This window comes from Gymnodraco acuticeps, unplaced genomic scaffold, assembly GCF_902827175.1.
Source record: "Gymnodraco acuticeps unplaced genomic scaffold, fGymAcu1.1, whole genome shotgun sequence".
Lineage (NCBI taxonomy): Eukaryota > Metazoa > Chordata > Actinopteri > Perciformes > Bathydraconidae > Gymnodraco > Gymnodraco acuticeps.
This window is the reverse complement of record NW_022989799.1, coordinates 2010716-2028161: the sequence shown is the minus strand read 5'-3', so window position 1 is coordinate 2028161 and position 17446 is coordinate 2010716. Positions and strand designations below refer to the sequence as shown.

At 41.6% G+C, this 17446-nt stretch overlaps 1 protein-coding gene across 2 annotated transcripts in view; it reads right to left on the bottom strand.

Annotated features, from left to right (window-relative positions):
• LOC117550918 (inositol polyphosphate-5-phosphatase A) overlaps positions 1 to 17446 on the bottom strand; it is a 193067-nt gene that overhangs the window by 20934 nt on the left and 154687 nt on the right. For both annotated transcript variants that reach the window (XM_034223527.1, XM_034223519.1), the window contains exons 10-11: positions 6045 to 6140; positions 4857 to 4931 (exon numbers count right to left, since the gene is read on the bottom strand). In XM_034223527.1, the coding sequence (XP_034079418.1) occupies positions 4857 to 4931; positions 6045 to 6140 (171 nt within the window). The remainder of the gene's footprint in view (positions 1 to 4856; positions 4932 to 6044; positions 6141 to 17446) is intronic.

Here is a 17446-nt window from a genome sequence, read left to right as displayed (position 1 = left end):
AGTTTGTCAACCAGAGATGACCTTGGGAGTTGGTGGTGATGCGGCTGCAGCAATATTACAGAGGGAAAAGATGAAGAAGTGTCGGGGTAAAAACGACCCTGTCATGGGTGCACATTTCTGTCTTTGCTTGGACGAACAGCGTGCTCCTAAATCAGAGTGGCAGTGATAGTTAGGAGGCAGGAAGTAGAAAAAAAGGGAATACGAGGTCTTTGGCCCCCAACTGTCCCTCTCACGGTGCCACCACCTGTAATTGTGCTTTGATTTACGCGTTGTCAAATATACCCTGTGACAACACCTTCTGCCATTAAAAACCATCAATAAATGTTGGGGTGAAAGGTCATTTAATTTGATTTTTACACCTTGCACTTGGCTTTCATTGGAGGGGCCATATTTTACCTTTTTTTATGGGATGTTCATTATTATTTTGTGAGGAAAAGCGATAAAATGTCACTGGTAAGGTGGGGGTGGCCGATTGGTGTTGAGAGGGACCAACCCAAACTAAACAACACTACTGTGCTTCTGAACCCTCCTTCCCATGTTAATGATCTGGGTACAGTGGAAGGATATTGGAAAAATGGCAAAAATGGCAAAAATGTCAGAAGAACAGACAGTGACTTCAACGATAAGGGGATCATTTTGACTTCCAAAAACTCAAGTTCAATACCATATGAAAAAATATTGACAAAAGTGTGAATATGTTTGTACAATGAGACTGGAATAAAAACGTTAAAAAAGTTTAAAAAAAAAACTAAACAGGGACAAGACAACAGGGACCACATAAGGGGGTTTATATAAATCCTATAAGGTCGGATTTAATTTAGCATGGCTTCTGTATCCCCCCTTAAGAGGTTTGACGGGTAAAAAATGAAATATAACTTTAAGCCGGAGCGGCATTTGTTCTTTATTCTTTTATGTCCCCTCATGTTGAAAACGTCTCGGGGCCTTTGAGTAATGCAGAGGACTACGCCGCCCGCATGACAAGGAGAGGCAGGCCAGACAGAAAGGTTCATCACTTCCTACAGCCAGTACACAAACGCACCCCCCTCTGCCGGCCCCCCATCTGCCGACACCACACTGATAAAGTTACAATAAAGAGATACTGAAACAAAATCAATGTGGACGGAGGAAGGGGGAGGGCCCCGCGGGTGTGTGCTCCAGGAGAGGGAAGAAAACTGTGCAGATCTACAGCACGAAACACACAGACACACACACACACACGCTCCTCCCATCTCTCCACCGGAGCAAGGCCCCGCGGTGCCCCTTGACGCCAGGAGTGCCCGGAAAATGTAATCTTCCCAAATACTCATCAGGGCTCTCCATCGTCCCGCCCTGACAGCGCCGGGGATAATTAATTATACAATTTCGATGGGAATATCGACTAAACAAACCTATTAATCATCGCAAAAGTCAATAGGCATGGACACATTCAATCATGTCCCGGCCAATGATTACTCCTCTCAAAATACAATAATTATTTTCAAGAGCTGCCTCGAATTAAATTTCTGTCAAGCCGGTACAAGTCTTGCAGTTGATGAAGGATGCAATGGATTTTTTTTTCTTTCCCCCCCTTCCCCAGCGGAGGAGTGAGAGGAGGGACATTTATCCTTTTGGAAAGGTAGTTTGTTTTATAAGGATCATAACATGGTGTGTTTAACTAGACCATGACCATCAGATTATCTCTGATGCCCCCATTATGTCATCCATCTTGTCAGGCTTGGTGAGGAGGAGGGGGTGGAGGTGGAGAGGGGGGCAGTGTGTAGTGGTTCCTCAGCCTCCTACAGCTTACACACTTTCTACACATTTCTGCTCCTCACATTCAATAATTCTCTGCCGTTCAGTATAATGTAAGGTCATTATCCGTCCATTTGAAATCCCATCTTTGGTATAATAGCTAAAAGATGTCACTTCCTGCAATCACAAGACGTCGGTTTGAATGTTTCTATTAAGAAGAAATAACCACATAACAACATTGATTTAAGGACACATGTTTACACAATATTTCTCCCTTGTGAGTAACCAGGATTTCAATTATTAGGGCAACTTTGGGTCATTTCAGTGCAGTTCTAGAAAAAGTTCATTTGCAACCTAATTCATTGGTGACATAATGTTACAGTGCATAACGCAGAGCAATGCTGAACATGAGCATTTTAACCCAATGAATCAGCACTGATGTGTAAGGTCAATATCTGCCTCTTTCCAATCCCATCTTTGGTTTCATAGCTCAATGATGTCACTTCCTGCTGTTTTGGTGAACTGCCTTTATCACAAGGGACCTTAAATGATTATATTTAAGAAAAATAACAACATTGATTTTAGGATACATGTTTAAAGATTTATTTCTCCCTCGGAAATTACTAGGTTTTCAATTGGGCAACTTCTGTTCAGTTTTGGAAAAGCTTGATACAGAACAAGGTAAATGTAATATGATAACACAGTTCAGACAATTATAATCTAAAATGACCAGACTGTTAGGACTGCAGTGGCACAAGCATAAAGCAGTGCAGTGGGCTTTTTGACCCATCTGTCAATCAATTAGTGTTTCTTTACAGATAGAAACACACAGTGAGCTAGTCTACGAGTGGGTTGTATAGTCATTTTTTTAATATGGATCCAATGTGTGATACTAAAATAGTTGAGGGTTGAATGATCGCATCATACTGTATCAGCATATTGTGTTTTCAGATGAACAAAGTAACTATAAGTGTTAAATAAATGTAGTGGAGTAAAAGGACATTAATTGCCTCTAAAATGTAGTGGAATAAGAGTATGTGACGAAGATGGCTTCGTCACTGTGGACTGACGGCTTCGGGCTTTGTATATTGCACATGTGTTTTATTTTGAAAAGTGTTCCCTTTCCCCATGTCTGTTACTCCTGATTGTGTTCACCTGGTGCCCTGTGTTGTCTCCTCCCCCCCCCCTCACCTGTGTCTTGTTGTGCTGATTAGTGTGTAGGTATTTAGGCTCTGTTTTCCCTGTCTGTGGAGGCTGGTAGTGTGGGTGAGATCCTTGTGGCTGGTGACTGTGTTCACCTGGGCAGCAATATTGAGGCTGTGTATCCTGTACCACAGCGATGAATAAATGCCCACACCGGGTTATATTTGAATTCTCTGCCTCTGCCTCCTTGCTTGGTCGGGCCGCTCAACGGTCAGCTTCACAGAGTATATGTAGGTAATTGGAAATACTCAAGTAAAGTATATAAAATAGTTAAGTACAGGGATGAGTATATTACAGTTAGTAACAGTCCACCACTGTTCTTACACAACCATTTAACAAACTTCAGGAGCGGATGAATGTAACTCTGTTTAAAAGGTGTTATAAATAAAGTGTATTAGTGATGCTGCTCCAATAGACATGTTCATTGGAATTCAAATGAAACGGTAACATCGCAATACAACTCAAATTAAAGTTTATCATTGTTACTTTTACTATGTTGTTATGGTATGTGGCCAATAATATTAATACACTCTACACTAGGCTTCCAGACGAGTGGCTTCACACTCCATGCTGCTGATGTGTGTGTGTCCTTCATGGGTTTTTTAACAAGGTGCAACTTTGAACTACTTAATGTAATAAACAGCCGTATAAAAGTGGAAGTGTGTGCTGGAATTTTTCTTCTGTAGACATTTAACACTCACCTCATCTACACACAGGGTGTTTCTAAGTATGCTTGCTTGGCAGCACATGTCTTCCGAGTCACTTGCTTCAGAAGCGAGGCAAGAATACTTCCTGGCATTCAGAAAACGAAGATTGGAACAGGCTCAAGTGTGCAGGTGTGCGTCATATGAGAGGCCCCGCCTTACATTTTCCGCCACAGATTTGGGGAAATTGGTCCGTGCGCAAAGCATTGTGGGGATTTTAAGACCGCGGAGTCTACACATGTGCAGCCTCGAAATGTCTCCAAACGAAGTACGCCGGGCTCGGTAGAATTCCAAGTATGCTGAACATTGGAACAGTACTTCGGCGGCACTCCATGACTTAGTATGCTTGAAATAGTGGCTCTCAGTCTCATTTAACAGTTATTCCAGAGACATTAGGCCCCACAGTGGGGACAAAGGGAGTGTGTGAAGTGATGTGAGGGCTTCAACTAAAGCAAAGTCATGACTGAGGTCAGCAGCTGCCACAACAACTTCTTAGGAGGGCTTATTTTATTATTCATATTATCTTAACAGGAAATGTCCTAAAATTAAGTTGTGTAACTTTGGTTAAGAGGTTTGGTAGGGCCTTAAAATCAACCCTACATGAACCCGGCTTGCACAATGTCCAATTCTCAATTAAAAACCTACATTTGCATTGTTACAAAATCTAAATCAAGTCTTGTCAGTGCAGTAACAGACATTTTTAAAACAATCTCTGTCATCCACCTTCACCTCCTGCATGTTCAGCACAGCCTAAGAACTCACATATACCTTCGCCATGTACTGTTAAATAGAGATTTCTCCTCATTAATAGGTAGTTTTAGGTAGTATGTTAGGAAACTGCTTTAAGTGACATGACTTTCGAACAGCAGCAAACAATCATTAACACAACAGAGAAATGTAGATATTCAAATGATTCAGTAGGTTATTGATTATAGCACGGATAATGCACAAACACGATTTGGTTCAAGCCCGGGGGAATTTTGAGAAATTACAGCACGGGTCGCCCCCAATTGGGTTTCACCACAGAATCAAAGCTCTAGTCCCTTTTGCAGATAATCAATTTAAAATATAGTTAATGGCAGGCGTAGCTACTAGGAGGTGAAAAAACAATCACTATACAGTTGATGGAGTGAATTTAATTTGTGATAAACATTGGAAGTGTAGAAATAAGAGAGCAGATGGATATATAAAGAGCTGGAAAGCAAAGAGCTGACTTACCGGGCTCCCATTGTTTTCCCGGAAAACGTCCTGGTTGACATAATTAAAAAGCTTCTTCTCAAGTTGAAGAACAACCTGGATCAGAGGCAGGAGAGAAGCTCTGATTAATAACAATACTAATGTCAACTGCACTTGGTAATTAGAGCACTAATGAACAGCAGACAGCACTGTGCATTCTACACGCGTCTCTCTGAGGCACCACTATACTCTGAATGTTAACACAACTTATAATAACTCAGGTTGAGCTGTATGACATGTATAGAACTGGAAAATGATTAGAATTTGAAGCTTTAATCACAAGTGCAATATTCCTTTTTGAACATGCATTATAATAATGTTCCTATTAAGGCCTGCTCACACCAGATATTTTACACCCTAGTCAATTAATTTAAATTGGCACGCAGGGGGGAAATGACATCAATTGAAATCTTGTTAACTGTGTCCACTTTTGGAATAAACTACTCAAAATAAAATATACTTTCTTTTAAGACAGTAATGTTTGGAAGAGGATTAGGACCACATGTTTTCTTTGAGACCTGACCCAACATATATATTTTTTTGTTCTGAGATTAAAGTTAGGATTCTGAGAAAAAAGTCAGACAACACAACTCAAAATCAAATCCCTTTTGGTCAGATCCCAAAAAAGTAAATTCACATATGGCCCTAATCCTCTTCGGTAGAAATGAGATAGGTGTCAATGGTGCAAATATCTCTCTTTTATATACTGTGTGAACTTACTGTCCAGTTAGCGATTGAGTGAACAAGCTAGCTGACACACACAGGTTAGCTAACTCTGTAATAAGACTTTTTTGAATGAATTGATGATAAATCAAAGTACAAAGAAGAGTTCTTGGGGCTGATGTGAGTGACTATAGCTAGCATGTTTCCTGCTCGCTTAAAAAGAAAATTATGCATATTGTATGTGAATGTAAATTAAGGCCATTGAAGCAATACATATTCAGTGTAGCTACACATGTTTGTTGTTTTAACATCTACTCTGATTTGATTTCCAAATGAAAAAGGAATACATTTTTCCCTATAACACTCATCAGAGCTGCTTTTATTATGCAGGTTATTTTGTTGTGGTGTGACTGGCCCTGAAGACACATTTGTTTCTATACAAATTTGACAAAAAGCTGTTCTGATTTTGCATTTTGTGACAGGCAGCATTAATGCAGTACAGCTTACCTTCCGGTCATTGTCACTCTCTCTGAATATTAGCTTGTCCACCTCGTTGGTGTCGGCGGCTCGGACTGTCTGCAGGGTGGCAGTGGAGCAAAGACTCTGGAGGGGGGGATGGAAACAATGAGTGATCAAAGACACAAGACAAATCATGTTGGGTTGTGTGTTCATAAGGAAAAATAAAACATTAATTCAATTACAGATATTCCTACATATTGAAAGTGTGTCCAACCCCACACACACTTTGTACAGTAATGTTCTGAGAGCAGCCATTGTGTCCAGCTCCATGCACTACACTGCACATCTGAATGATTTTTTAAAGAAGCGTCCCACAAACCACCACCTCACTGTCCCCTCTCTTTATCTGGCTCTATGTACTGACCCCATGGACTGTGTGCATGGTTAAATTCCCCTTTGTGGACTCTTTTAACAATTAGTTAAACATTCGACCATCTGTGTTTGAAGACAGTTGAATGAGGTAATCCCTCAGCCAGTGGTTCCCATACCGCGCGGCAGGGACTGGGCGACCTGATTGAAATTCAAAGCACAGATTAGATAATCGGGTCAAGCCAATATAGGGAGCAGAAAAAGGCCCTTTAGACTGAAATGTCACAAATCAGTCCTGCTTCGGCCACCAAGAAACGGCACAGCAGATCAGAACAAACACCATGCCTTGAGAGAAAGTGGAACAACTCTCTGCAGACCCCCCCCCACCACTGCCTCAACCCCATTCCTTCCAGCTCCCCCCCCACCCCTCCCCTCCCCAAAAGCAACTTTCTAAAGCCCTAACAAATCGCTCCATCTTTCACTCATTTAGGCCATCCAAATGCAGGGTCAATATGGTCCCCTGGCAGCCAAATGCTAATGCGCTTAAGTGCGCTTAAGCAGCTTTGTGCAATGAATAGGCCAAAGAAGGAGCTAGGGAGAAGGGCAAGAGATACTTTCCCTGTCAAAAAGTCATTGTAGCGAAGACAACCACAGAGAGTCGCTTTCTGCCATCTCTGATCAGACTGCACCAACTGTGGTCACGGGTTGTACTTTCTGATTACTATATATATTTTTCAAACTATTTCTTTCAGATGCAAGAAAGGTATTTTTATTGTTAAATAAACTTTCAATTCTTTTCTTGGCTAATTGATTGGTTATTTGGTCCATAAAATCTCAATGGAAAATGTTTCCAGAAACTCAGTGACTTCTTCAAATGTCTTGTTTCTTTTCTACAACTTAAAGATCTAGTTTACTGTCGAAGAGAAGGGAAGAAACCAGTAAAAAAAACAATACTTGAATTTGGCTTGTTTGTCTTGAAAACTAATCAAACCAGTACATATACTATCAAAAAAGGCAATTCATTTATTTTACTCTGCAGCTCTATATATAGATGACACAAAGTACACGTTTTCTAGAAAGTGTAGTGACAGCTGTGAGTTTCAAATTGACTTCAGATTCTACTAATTCTTCCAAGCAAGCCCCCTTCTGTGATCTGCTTTTCAAATCTAGAAGTCAGTCAGGCAGAAATCCCTGGACAGCTTAAAGTGAGGCCAGAAGCACACACTGCATCCTGGCACAATAAGCATGGATATCAGGAGGTTAAAAATAGCCCTCCATTGGATCAAAAACACAGTCATCACTAAACCTTAATATGTCCCCTACGTTTAGACAAGTACCTGGATACAAACAGATAGAAGAGAGTAAATGTTTTACACAGAGAAGAGAGAGAATACATTATTCTCAGTAATAACTGTGCCAAAAGTGTCACCATAAGCGAGACTCAATTAGAAGAAAACACAATAACCTAATGCTGCCTTTTCTTGTGAGGACGTGTCTCCTCCAAGAACAATTACATTCAGGATTACAGGATGAATTAAAGAATTTAAACTTCAGAACTTTGAAAGTGTTCTACATGCACTCAGTGTCTAACTGAACGCTTCCTTTCATTTAGATGCCCACTGGTGCGGCCGGAGCCCTGGGTGTCCTGTGGCGTGGCGTTGGACGCTGACATGTGTCTGATTGATCCATTCATCAGCTCATTGACCGAGCGATCAGTGTGTCGGTGCAGGGGCTGGTGGCTGATTGCACCCGATTGATCAAGCCTCCCTTACTGTCGTCCTTTGTGAGAAACATCCCCTCTCATCCAACACACACAGCCCCACTCATCCAACACACACAGCCCCACTCATCCAACACATACAGCCCCACTCATCCCACTGCCTCTGTCATAAGATCAGCCCACCAAACACCAAGACGGGGAAAATGAGAGTTCCATGCTGTCACTTAGACCTACATGCAGTGATGCTGCCAGCAGAGTCCAGGTGCTCATCTGCACACAACTGTCCCTTCAAAGCACAAAGACATGCTCTCACTGACCACGCTAAATGATATTATCTTAATTCATTTGGCTGCAATTGGCTTCTTATTTAATCCATGACAATTAGTAAAGGGAGGGAGCGGTCAAAGGAAGGGAACATAAACAGACAGCTGTCAGGTACAGCAGCTGTAGTCCAGAGGACAGTAAGGATGTCTTCACTCTGCACTCTTTAGATGATCCAGCAAAGTGACTTGGCATCACATCCCTGCATTATGGGTCAGAGGTCAACGCTGAGTGTTTGCAAAGGGGCAGGGGCCCGGGGGGCCGGGATGAGAGGTTGCAGAGGAAGGCGCTGCCTTTGTGCATCAATGGAGGATAATCTCATGACTGTCGAAGGAGGAAGCGGCTGTTTAAAGGAGCTCTCTATTCCAGCTGCTCTCCTTAGAAGAGAGGTTAAAGCAATCTGTCCCACTTCAAAGACCAAACACACACACACACACACACACACACACACACACACACACACACACACACACACACACACACACACACACACACACACACACACACACACACACACACACACACACACACACACACACACACACCACACACACACACACACACACACACACACACACACACACACACACACACACACCACACACACACACACACACACACACACACACACACACACACACACACACACACACACACACACACACACACACACACACACACACACACACACACACACACACACACACACACACACACACACACACACACGCCTTCTGTTTCAGGTCCTGCCAACAGATGGAGGTGAACCACTGTACCACGGCAGGGCTGACAATGCAAGCCTGTTTTATATGTCAACGTCTCCAACAGACTGATGGGAAGAGCCTAAGAACAATCATTTTAAATTACACTGAACAAACTAAATGTGTCAACTCCAAGCCCATTGGTTGATACATAATATATACCTTTACAAAAAGGTGTAACGTGTTATTTAAAGGCCTGCTAACTTAGCTAAACAGTCGGGCACTATATTTTCTGCAAGCTCTACTCAAACAGGAGTACATAGTGCATTCGTTGGGAACTATTTTCAGATGTGGATTTATACACTTTTGGTCATGTAGTGAGTTCTTCAGCAGCAGGACGGTGAATGGGGTATTGAGTCAAAATATAGTGCAGCATGTGCATTCAGGGTTCAACACTGTGACTCATTGAGGTGATTGAAATAGTTCTTGCACAACAATGGAGCTCTACCGTAGAGAGGAATAACATCATATATCAAGATTTAAATACACAGGCAACACTTTTTAGTAGGATATAATTAGTAGACAGTAGCATTTCATTTTGTAAAATTGGATTTTGTATATTTCAATAATATTATATTTAAGTGTATGCTCAATGGGACAATAGAGACCTTTAAACCATAACGAACATTTGAAATTCTGCTGGATTTAGTGACGTTTTCTTGGTAGAATATATATTTATTTTCATTATGACTAGGGCTCCCTAGAAAAACTAGAGTGGAACATCCCGGCTGTAAACGAAATACAAGTGCTGTTGGTTCTGCTATCATGATCTGCATAACGCTTATCCTAGAGAGATTTGCAAATTATTCTAAAAATAGATGTTACCCATAATTAGAAAATAATCCCTACGCTAAATTCCAATATAATTTAAAAAATGAATCAAATTCTTCTTGCCTTGCCCTGGCATTGTAAGACTTTAGAAATAATATTTTGGGACATTAAACCAACTGAGTCCTTACATTTAAATTGATTAATTCAATGCCTTATAAAGTTAAGCCTTTAAATTGGGATGACTTTGGGTTAGAGTTACGTCTCTGTTAGTGTTAGGGTTGACTTATTAGGATCAAATTGTGTTAAAATGTTATTTTTTATAAGTGTGAACAAGTTGCAGAAATCTGTAGGATAACAGGGTGCCAGCCAATGGACAACTTCTCCGGACTCCAGGGGGATTTATGTTCCTCCCTCCCTCCCCCCAATCCCATGCAATGATTCACACTAAACTGTCATTCCACCGATATAATAATCCATTGAGTGCATTTAGAATTCAGTGATTAAATCTCAATTAGGTGAAGAGAGTAGCAGAGAGTGTGCAGAGGGAGACAGACGATGGGTGGACAATGAGCTAACTATTCATTCTTCATTGCCAGAGGCAGGGGACGGGGGCTCCCCTTTGTGTCAGCGGGGGCAGTGGCATTGTCAGAACGCGCCATTATTTTCACTGCCAGCTGAGTTAAGGTGTGCCAATGGGGGCTGGCAGGTTCACCGCAGATTGCTTAGCACCCCGATCACTTTTCTTCCGTTCACCACCGTTCATCACGCCCGTCCCGCAGCGACATCTTCCCGAGCCGGGGAGAAGGGGGCACCGGGAGGAGGCGACAACAAATTCGGCCTCCTGCCTTCCTGCCAGCTATTACGCAGGAGAGCCGGTAAATCAGCTGTGACCCCCCCCCGCCCGAGCTGACTGGACACAAGCCAGAGGATCCACTCCTCTCTCCGTAGAGGGCTAATTTAATGCTTCCAAACATTGTGGATTCATCACACAGCAGGGTGGGGATTCAACATGGATAATTCAACATTATCACCCAGCAAAGTTAGCCTGCGTGTGACCCGCTGATCAACGGTTGACCCTAGTAAACCTGGCCTGTGTCCCCCCTAACAGTGAACGGCCCACTCACAAACCCTCGCCCCTTCCCATGAACTCGTGGAAGTTTGATGGCAGTGTGTGCGTCGTAGGAGGTCTCCCAACGAGCCACGCCCTCGCCAACGAGCGAGCTTGGAGAGGTAAGAGGGCAAGGTAGTGATAATGTGCCCTATTTATCTTGTGCATTATAACATCTGGGAAACTTCTCTAAAAACAATGGAGGGCTGCCATTCTGACTTTACCTTCAGAAACCGTCCAAAAGCATTTGTCCCCTCGGAATGGATAATGGACAGGCCACAAATCATTCAGGACAACAGAACGAAGGGGTGTGTGTGCGTGTGAGAGAGAAACTGAATGTATGTGTATGTTTTGTGTGAGTGTGTGTGTGTTCCCCCCTGGTATTTAACTTCTCTGCTGGCCCATTCTGCAGGGCCCCGCAGGACAAATTGCCCTGCATGGTTGTCTTTGAGAGGCAGTGCAGCGCGCAGAGAAAGGGACAGGGCTGAAACACAGAGAACAGGCCTATAAAAATTCATCACTTTGACCCTGGCGACCTCCCACTACTGGGGGGTTGCACACACATACACACAGATGCGAAAGCACGCCCTTGCCCACCCACCCAAACTCATATTGAGAGCTGGAGAGCAAATGTTCTAAAATCATCTCCTACATTTTACGTGAAGATTCAAACAAACAGGCAGAAAAGTTCAAGAGAAGTGGATTCACAGAAGTGTACTAAGCCTGCTGATCTCTTTCTCTAACACATGATCTCTAGCAGACACAATGGCTATGGAAAAAAGCCTTCTACACAGGAAAAAGCCACCAGATGCTTCATTGTGACCGTGTCTCTGTGTTAAAGTAGTGGCAGTAAAAGGAGGGTGGGTCTTCTGAGGCGTATTAGTCCCACTAAGAGGAGGACATTGTCTCAGGCCCGGCTCTTGACACATTACTGCCACCTGTACAAAGAAAACCTAATGAGAGATTTAATCTGAGAAACCTCCCCTGCCACTTTTAGTCAGCAGTTTGAAACCAACCGCAGCAGATGTCCGCAAGACTGTTTAACATAGCGGCTACTCCTAACCTCTCAATAAGGCCATGCATGCTTAAAATGCTCAATAGCTATCCTAATGTGTTATTCATTTGATTTTTTTTAGCAGCAGTTGTTTTGTTTTCAAAAAGGTGGCTGCAGACCAGACGTTTCACGGCCATTCATGTTTTCTCTTTCATGCTCAGACTCAAAAAGCACGTTTATTTTGTTAATGAGGAAACAAATATACACACAACTGTGAAACTATCATTGTAGCAGATTTAAAGAAAAAGGCAACAGAAGAGCCATGCACTGGACCCTAACCTAACCCGAACCCTGATACAGTATAAACATTTACTAACCCTAATGCTTTATACCTAAAAAGCACATGTATCCTGTTAATGAGGAATACAATATACATCCAACCAGGGTTGAATTATTATAACACATTTAAACATGGCCAACAAAAGAGCCATTGATAAAGTATTAACATTTAATGATTCAAACCTTACTGCCTTATACCTAAACCCATATGTGTATGGTGTTAATGAGGACACACATTCATATTCAACCATAGGAAAATCCTTGTATCACACTAAAACATGGCCATTAAAAGAGCTATTGATACAGTTTAGGCTCTTACTAACCCTAACGCCTCATATGTTTAAAAAGCATTTATCGTGTAAATGAGGAAACACATTCACATTCAACCGTGAAGCAATCATTGTGGCGCATTTAAAGATGGCCAACTGAAGAGCTATTGATACAGTATAAACACTTACTAAGCACCTGGAAACATTGCACTCTCATTTCATTTACCTATTCCACCGCGGCTCTAGCTGGAATCAATTAAAGGAAACAGACAGTGAGGTAATTTGTCCTTGCTGAGTCAATTACAGAATATTGAAGACCCAATCAGTGATTGGTGATTAGTGATGGTCCAATAGGATCGCAGGGTCTGTCGAGTTCATTACTCTGGAATTCGATAGAGATCTAACAATTAATGAAAGTCTAATTCCGTACCCTTTAAAGAGAGCTGGAGCTTGGTTAGCACTATCAACAAGACTGCAAATATGCAACTTAGTGTGACCAACATCCAATAAATGAACACTGATTTTACCAGGGACATTTCTAGAAAAGGGTTATACTTGGGGTGGGGAAGAAAATGGATTCATGACTGAGTCGATATTCTTATCTATTAAGATTCTGAATTGATCACAACCTCCTCAAAGAGAGCTAGATAATGTGACTGATGGACAGCAACCCTACACAACATGTCAAAAGTCGTGTCAAGCATTTTTGTGTGATTTGTTCAACAATATCAGTATTTTTTATGTTGTGCACAATTATTGTAGAAATGTACCAAAATAAATCTAATAAAAAAAGGAAGCTTGCCTTAGAGTAGAAAAGAGTATTGATTAAATGTTAACTTTCTATTACAGTAGGTTTGCTTTTGTTTTGTAATTGTAATCAGTTAATTCAACTCATAAAAAAAAGAAATGTTTTCAATTTAAAAAGTCCAAAATCTTATACACACTGAGACTTATACCTTGCCTTCAGAGCATCATTTGCCACATTGCTTTTATTAGCTCACAGTAGACTAGTAGATACTGAACTGAACTTCTAAATCCAGAATGATGCATCAAGTCATGAAATACCATAGGATACACACCCCTCATTATCCCTTCATTTATTTTCTCTTTTGGAGCAACAGTTGAGCTACAATAGCCGTTGATGACTTTTTCAGGCAGGCAGGTGACCGGCCATCCTGCTTCCAGGTAGGGCTGAACGATTAATCGATTTTAAATCGAAATCGCGATTTGAAATTATGCGATTATCAAATCTTAACAATTTTTTATTTTATTTGATTGTGTGTCAGTCATCCACACCAATTAGAAGTGCTGTGCTCCACATGTACCAGCCATTGTTAATCAATCAGAAGTGGCCCATGATAGAAGGTGATAGACAGATTGATCCAATCACCTGCCAAGTGCTTTTGAAAGTGCCTGCCCTTTCCAAATGGCTTCCAATGGAGCTCTAGATGCTTTGGTGAAACCAACCATCTGAGTCAGGTTAGTAATGATCCATCACATGTTTCTATTGCAGGGTGAATCTTAAACTGAAGCTTGACTTTAAAGCAACCCAACGGAAGTTTCATGTAAGTTTAGTTCTTTCACTCGTAGCTCGGGCTGCGGGGGTGCTAGAGATGGGAGCACGTTGATACGACCTTCCTAGCCGGAGTTATGGCCGCATTTTACAATAAACTTCCGTTGGGTCGCTTAAAAACAAATATCGCAATTCGAATCGCAATATTTGTCAGAAAAATCACAATTCGATTTTTTCCCCAAAATCGTACAGCCCTACTTCAAGGGCGCACTGGGAGGAGAAGACCCCGGTGAGGCACAAACCCTCCTCACACACAAAGAACGTTGATTCATTTGAAGCACCACCCTTTAATTTGTTTGCACCATTTCATCTAAATGATGTGCTTGTCCACCAGGGTGAGAGAGAGAGGTGTAATTCAGCCAAGGGAAGGGCAAAGAGGAAGGTACAGGGGGGGAGGAGGGATCCTGACACCCCACCACAGGGTGCTAGGCAACCATTTAGTGGGTGGGCTTTGTGATACATTTTACCAATTTTTCATGCCCATCCCTCTTGATGTGACCCCACTCAGGGCCTTTTATGCCCCTGACAGCTCTGCGCAGGAAAACATGCTGCCGCTCTGATAGCATGAAATCGGGAACAAAGACCCCAGGGAGAGGAGAAGGGGGCCACCGAGGCACGCTGTGCTCCGGGCCCGCCTGGCTCTGGACACAAACAGATGTTAGGCCGGCCCCGGCTCCTCTACCCCCTGAAAGAGGAGGCCCTGTCGGAGAAATGGGCCTGAAATGCATTGTTTTGGGCCTCCTCTAAGACAAAAAGTGGAGCCACTCCTTCTGAAAGGGCCTGGCAATATGGCCGTCACAGATAAATCACACAAGGGGGAGTGAGAGAAAGGCCCATGAATTCTCAATGTGGCCCTTAATGGGCCCTCTTAAATATGATGGGATATTTGAGCGCGGATGTGAATGGAGCCCAGCCACTTTTAATGTCAGAGGGCAGAGTTGTTTAAAAGCCCATGGTGCCAACAGTGGGTTTACAGCTCTGTTACAAAGAGCCATTCTGCAGCAGCAGCAGCAGCATCACTCTGCTGCTGACAGTAGAGATTCACACTGGGAAGCCTGTATGCCGAGTGCTTTCAATAATCAAAGCACCTCTATAGCTTCCTCAACCACAGCAAAACATTTGATCATCTGTTGTTTTTTCTCAATTATCTGAGGTATTGTTTTTAGCTTTATTTGTGTGTCAGAAGAAAAACTGAAGATATATAATTAGTTGTTTGATTTGATTTTCATGAAACTTGGTGAAGGGGTGTAGTGTTGGCCAAGAAAGAGCCAATTCTATTTTTGAGCGGATCCAAATCACAAGGATATAAAGTTGCAACGTAGGGCGTTTGTGCTGCAGGCTACAGAAACATTGGCAACGTCAGGTGAGTTGGAACAACTCAGAAACAGCTTGGCACATTTTGGAACTCTGAGAAATACAACACATCTTCTTTTTAGCTTCAGTCCAACAATTTCAGAAGAGCGACTTCCAACTCGTGAAATGGGACCAATCAGATAAACGTGAATGCACCGATGGCCTAGTTCCGCAATGGAATGAGCCAACATACAAACACCATAAACGGAGGTATTACCTGATTTGAATACTTTGAATAACCGTGACTGTGACCAACTTGTTGAGGAGGCTTTGAATTCAGCCATGTGCAGCGACCTCAGTTCTCACACAGACTGCTGATTTGCATATGCATTAGAGCAAACGATAATGATTAAAATGCTGGAAAAGGCAATGGAGACGCTGTGAGTGCATGTTTGCATACAGCCCCCCAGAGACAACATATGTTATCCTGGGAACCGCTCCATCCTTCAAATAGAGAAAAAAACATAATTATTGTGCTGTGTTCTACAAAGGCTAAGGACTGCATTAGTCAAAAATAGACTGACATCATACCGATGGACACTGTGTACCAGGCACAAAGACACCCCTATCCTTCACAGTTTATGCCACATTTCATCTGGACTCAATAATAGCATCACTGTTAGCCGCTGCGGTTCCTGCCAGTGATTTCAAAGGCAGGGGTCCATAGTGAGCAGCAGCAGACAAAGCATCAATAACACAGAGATAACAAATACTGGGACGGGCTGAAAGTTGATTATTCATGATTTATAGATAAATTACATCGGGGGTGGATTAAATAAAAAAAGACACAGATTGAGTATTGAGTCCACTTGAATTTAAAGACTGATTGGATTATTGAATAATTACATTTTGATTGTTTGCATAATCGTTACAAGCATCATGGTTACTTTGAAATGCAAAGAGACGTATCTCTGTTTTATGAACTGTAAATATTTTGTGTCACATAAAACTCTTTCTTACATGACTAAAGAACTGTATGGTATCCTTAGACTGACACATGGCTCACGGACATTCAAGGATGCATCATGTTACAGGATTAAAGTGTACATACTTTACAAAACCAGTTAGTAGTAACTTGAAAGAAACATATTTTCAGGTTTTTTTCAATTCTTTTATAGAAAACTTAAAAATGATTTTAGATCAAAATAAACTTATTCTAAAAACTTTTTGATGAGTAATTTGTTACTTTTTAACCCTCTTCTGAATTACGAATATTTGCTGGTTTTCTAAGACAAAGCATGTTTCAATTTGACGATTGAAAGACCCTTTACAAGGCTCTTGTGTAATTGTTATGGACATTTTAAAGATCAAACATTTCATCGATTTCTGCAGGAACATTAAAAGGTGAGGCTTAATGAAATATAAACCTAATGAGCTTTACAGTCCTGAGAGATATGTTTGGATAAAGAAGAAATAAGAGGTTAAGAGGTTTTAACACAGCACAGGACAAAACACATTTTTTAAATTGAAGTTTCTGAGAAATGTGAAAGTTTTAGAAAAATAAAAGACAGCTATCCTTATTCATGCAAGAGGCAGCCTTTTGTATTTGGTGTATAACTTGAAGATTTTTAATTCACTGAAAATTTGAAATAAATAATAAAAACTCTGGTGAAAAGTTTGTATCTGTGCAAGTTTAACATGCAATGTTAGTTTTTGTCTTGGGTTTGCCTTTGTGTGTTAACATCAGCCAACACAATCAGTTGATATCACTTTGGTCAAATATAAAAAACATTTACCTCAATAATCAGAATCGGATTTTAAAATATAGAGTATTCAAACCCCTAGAGAATCTCACTTTTTGGATTCCATGTGCACTCGATGCATTGCTGACATCTTTCTTGGGTATATCAAGTTGTTTATGTCAAACACACT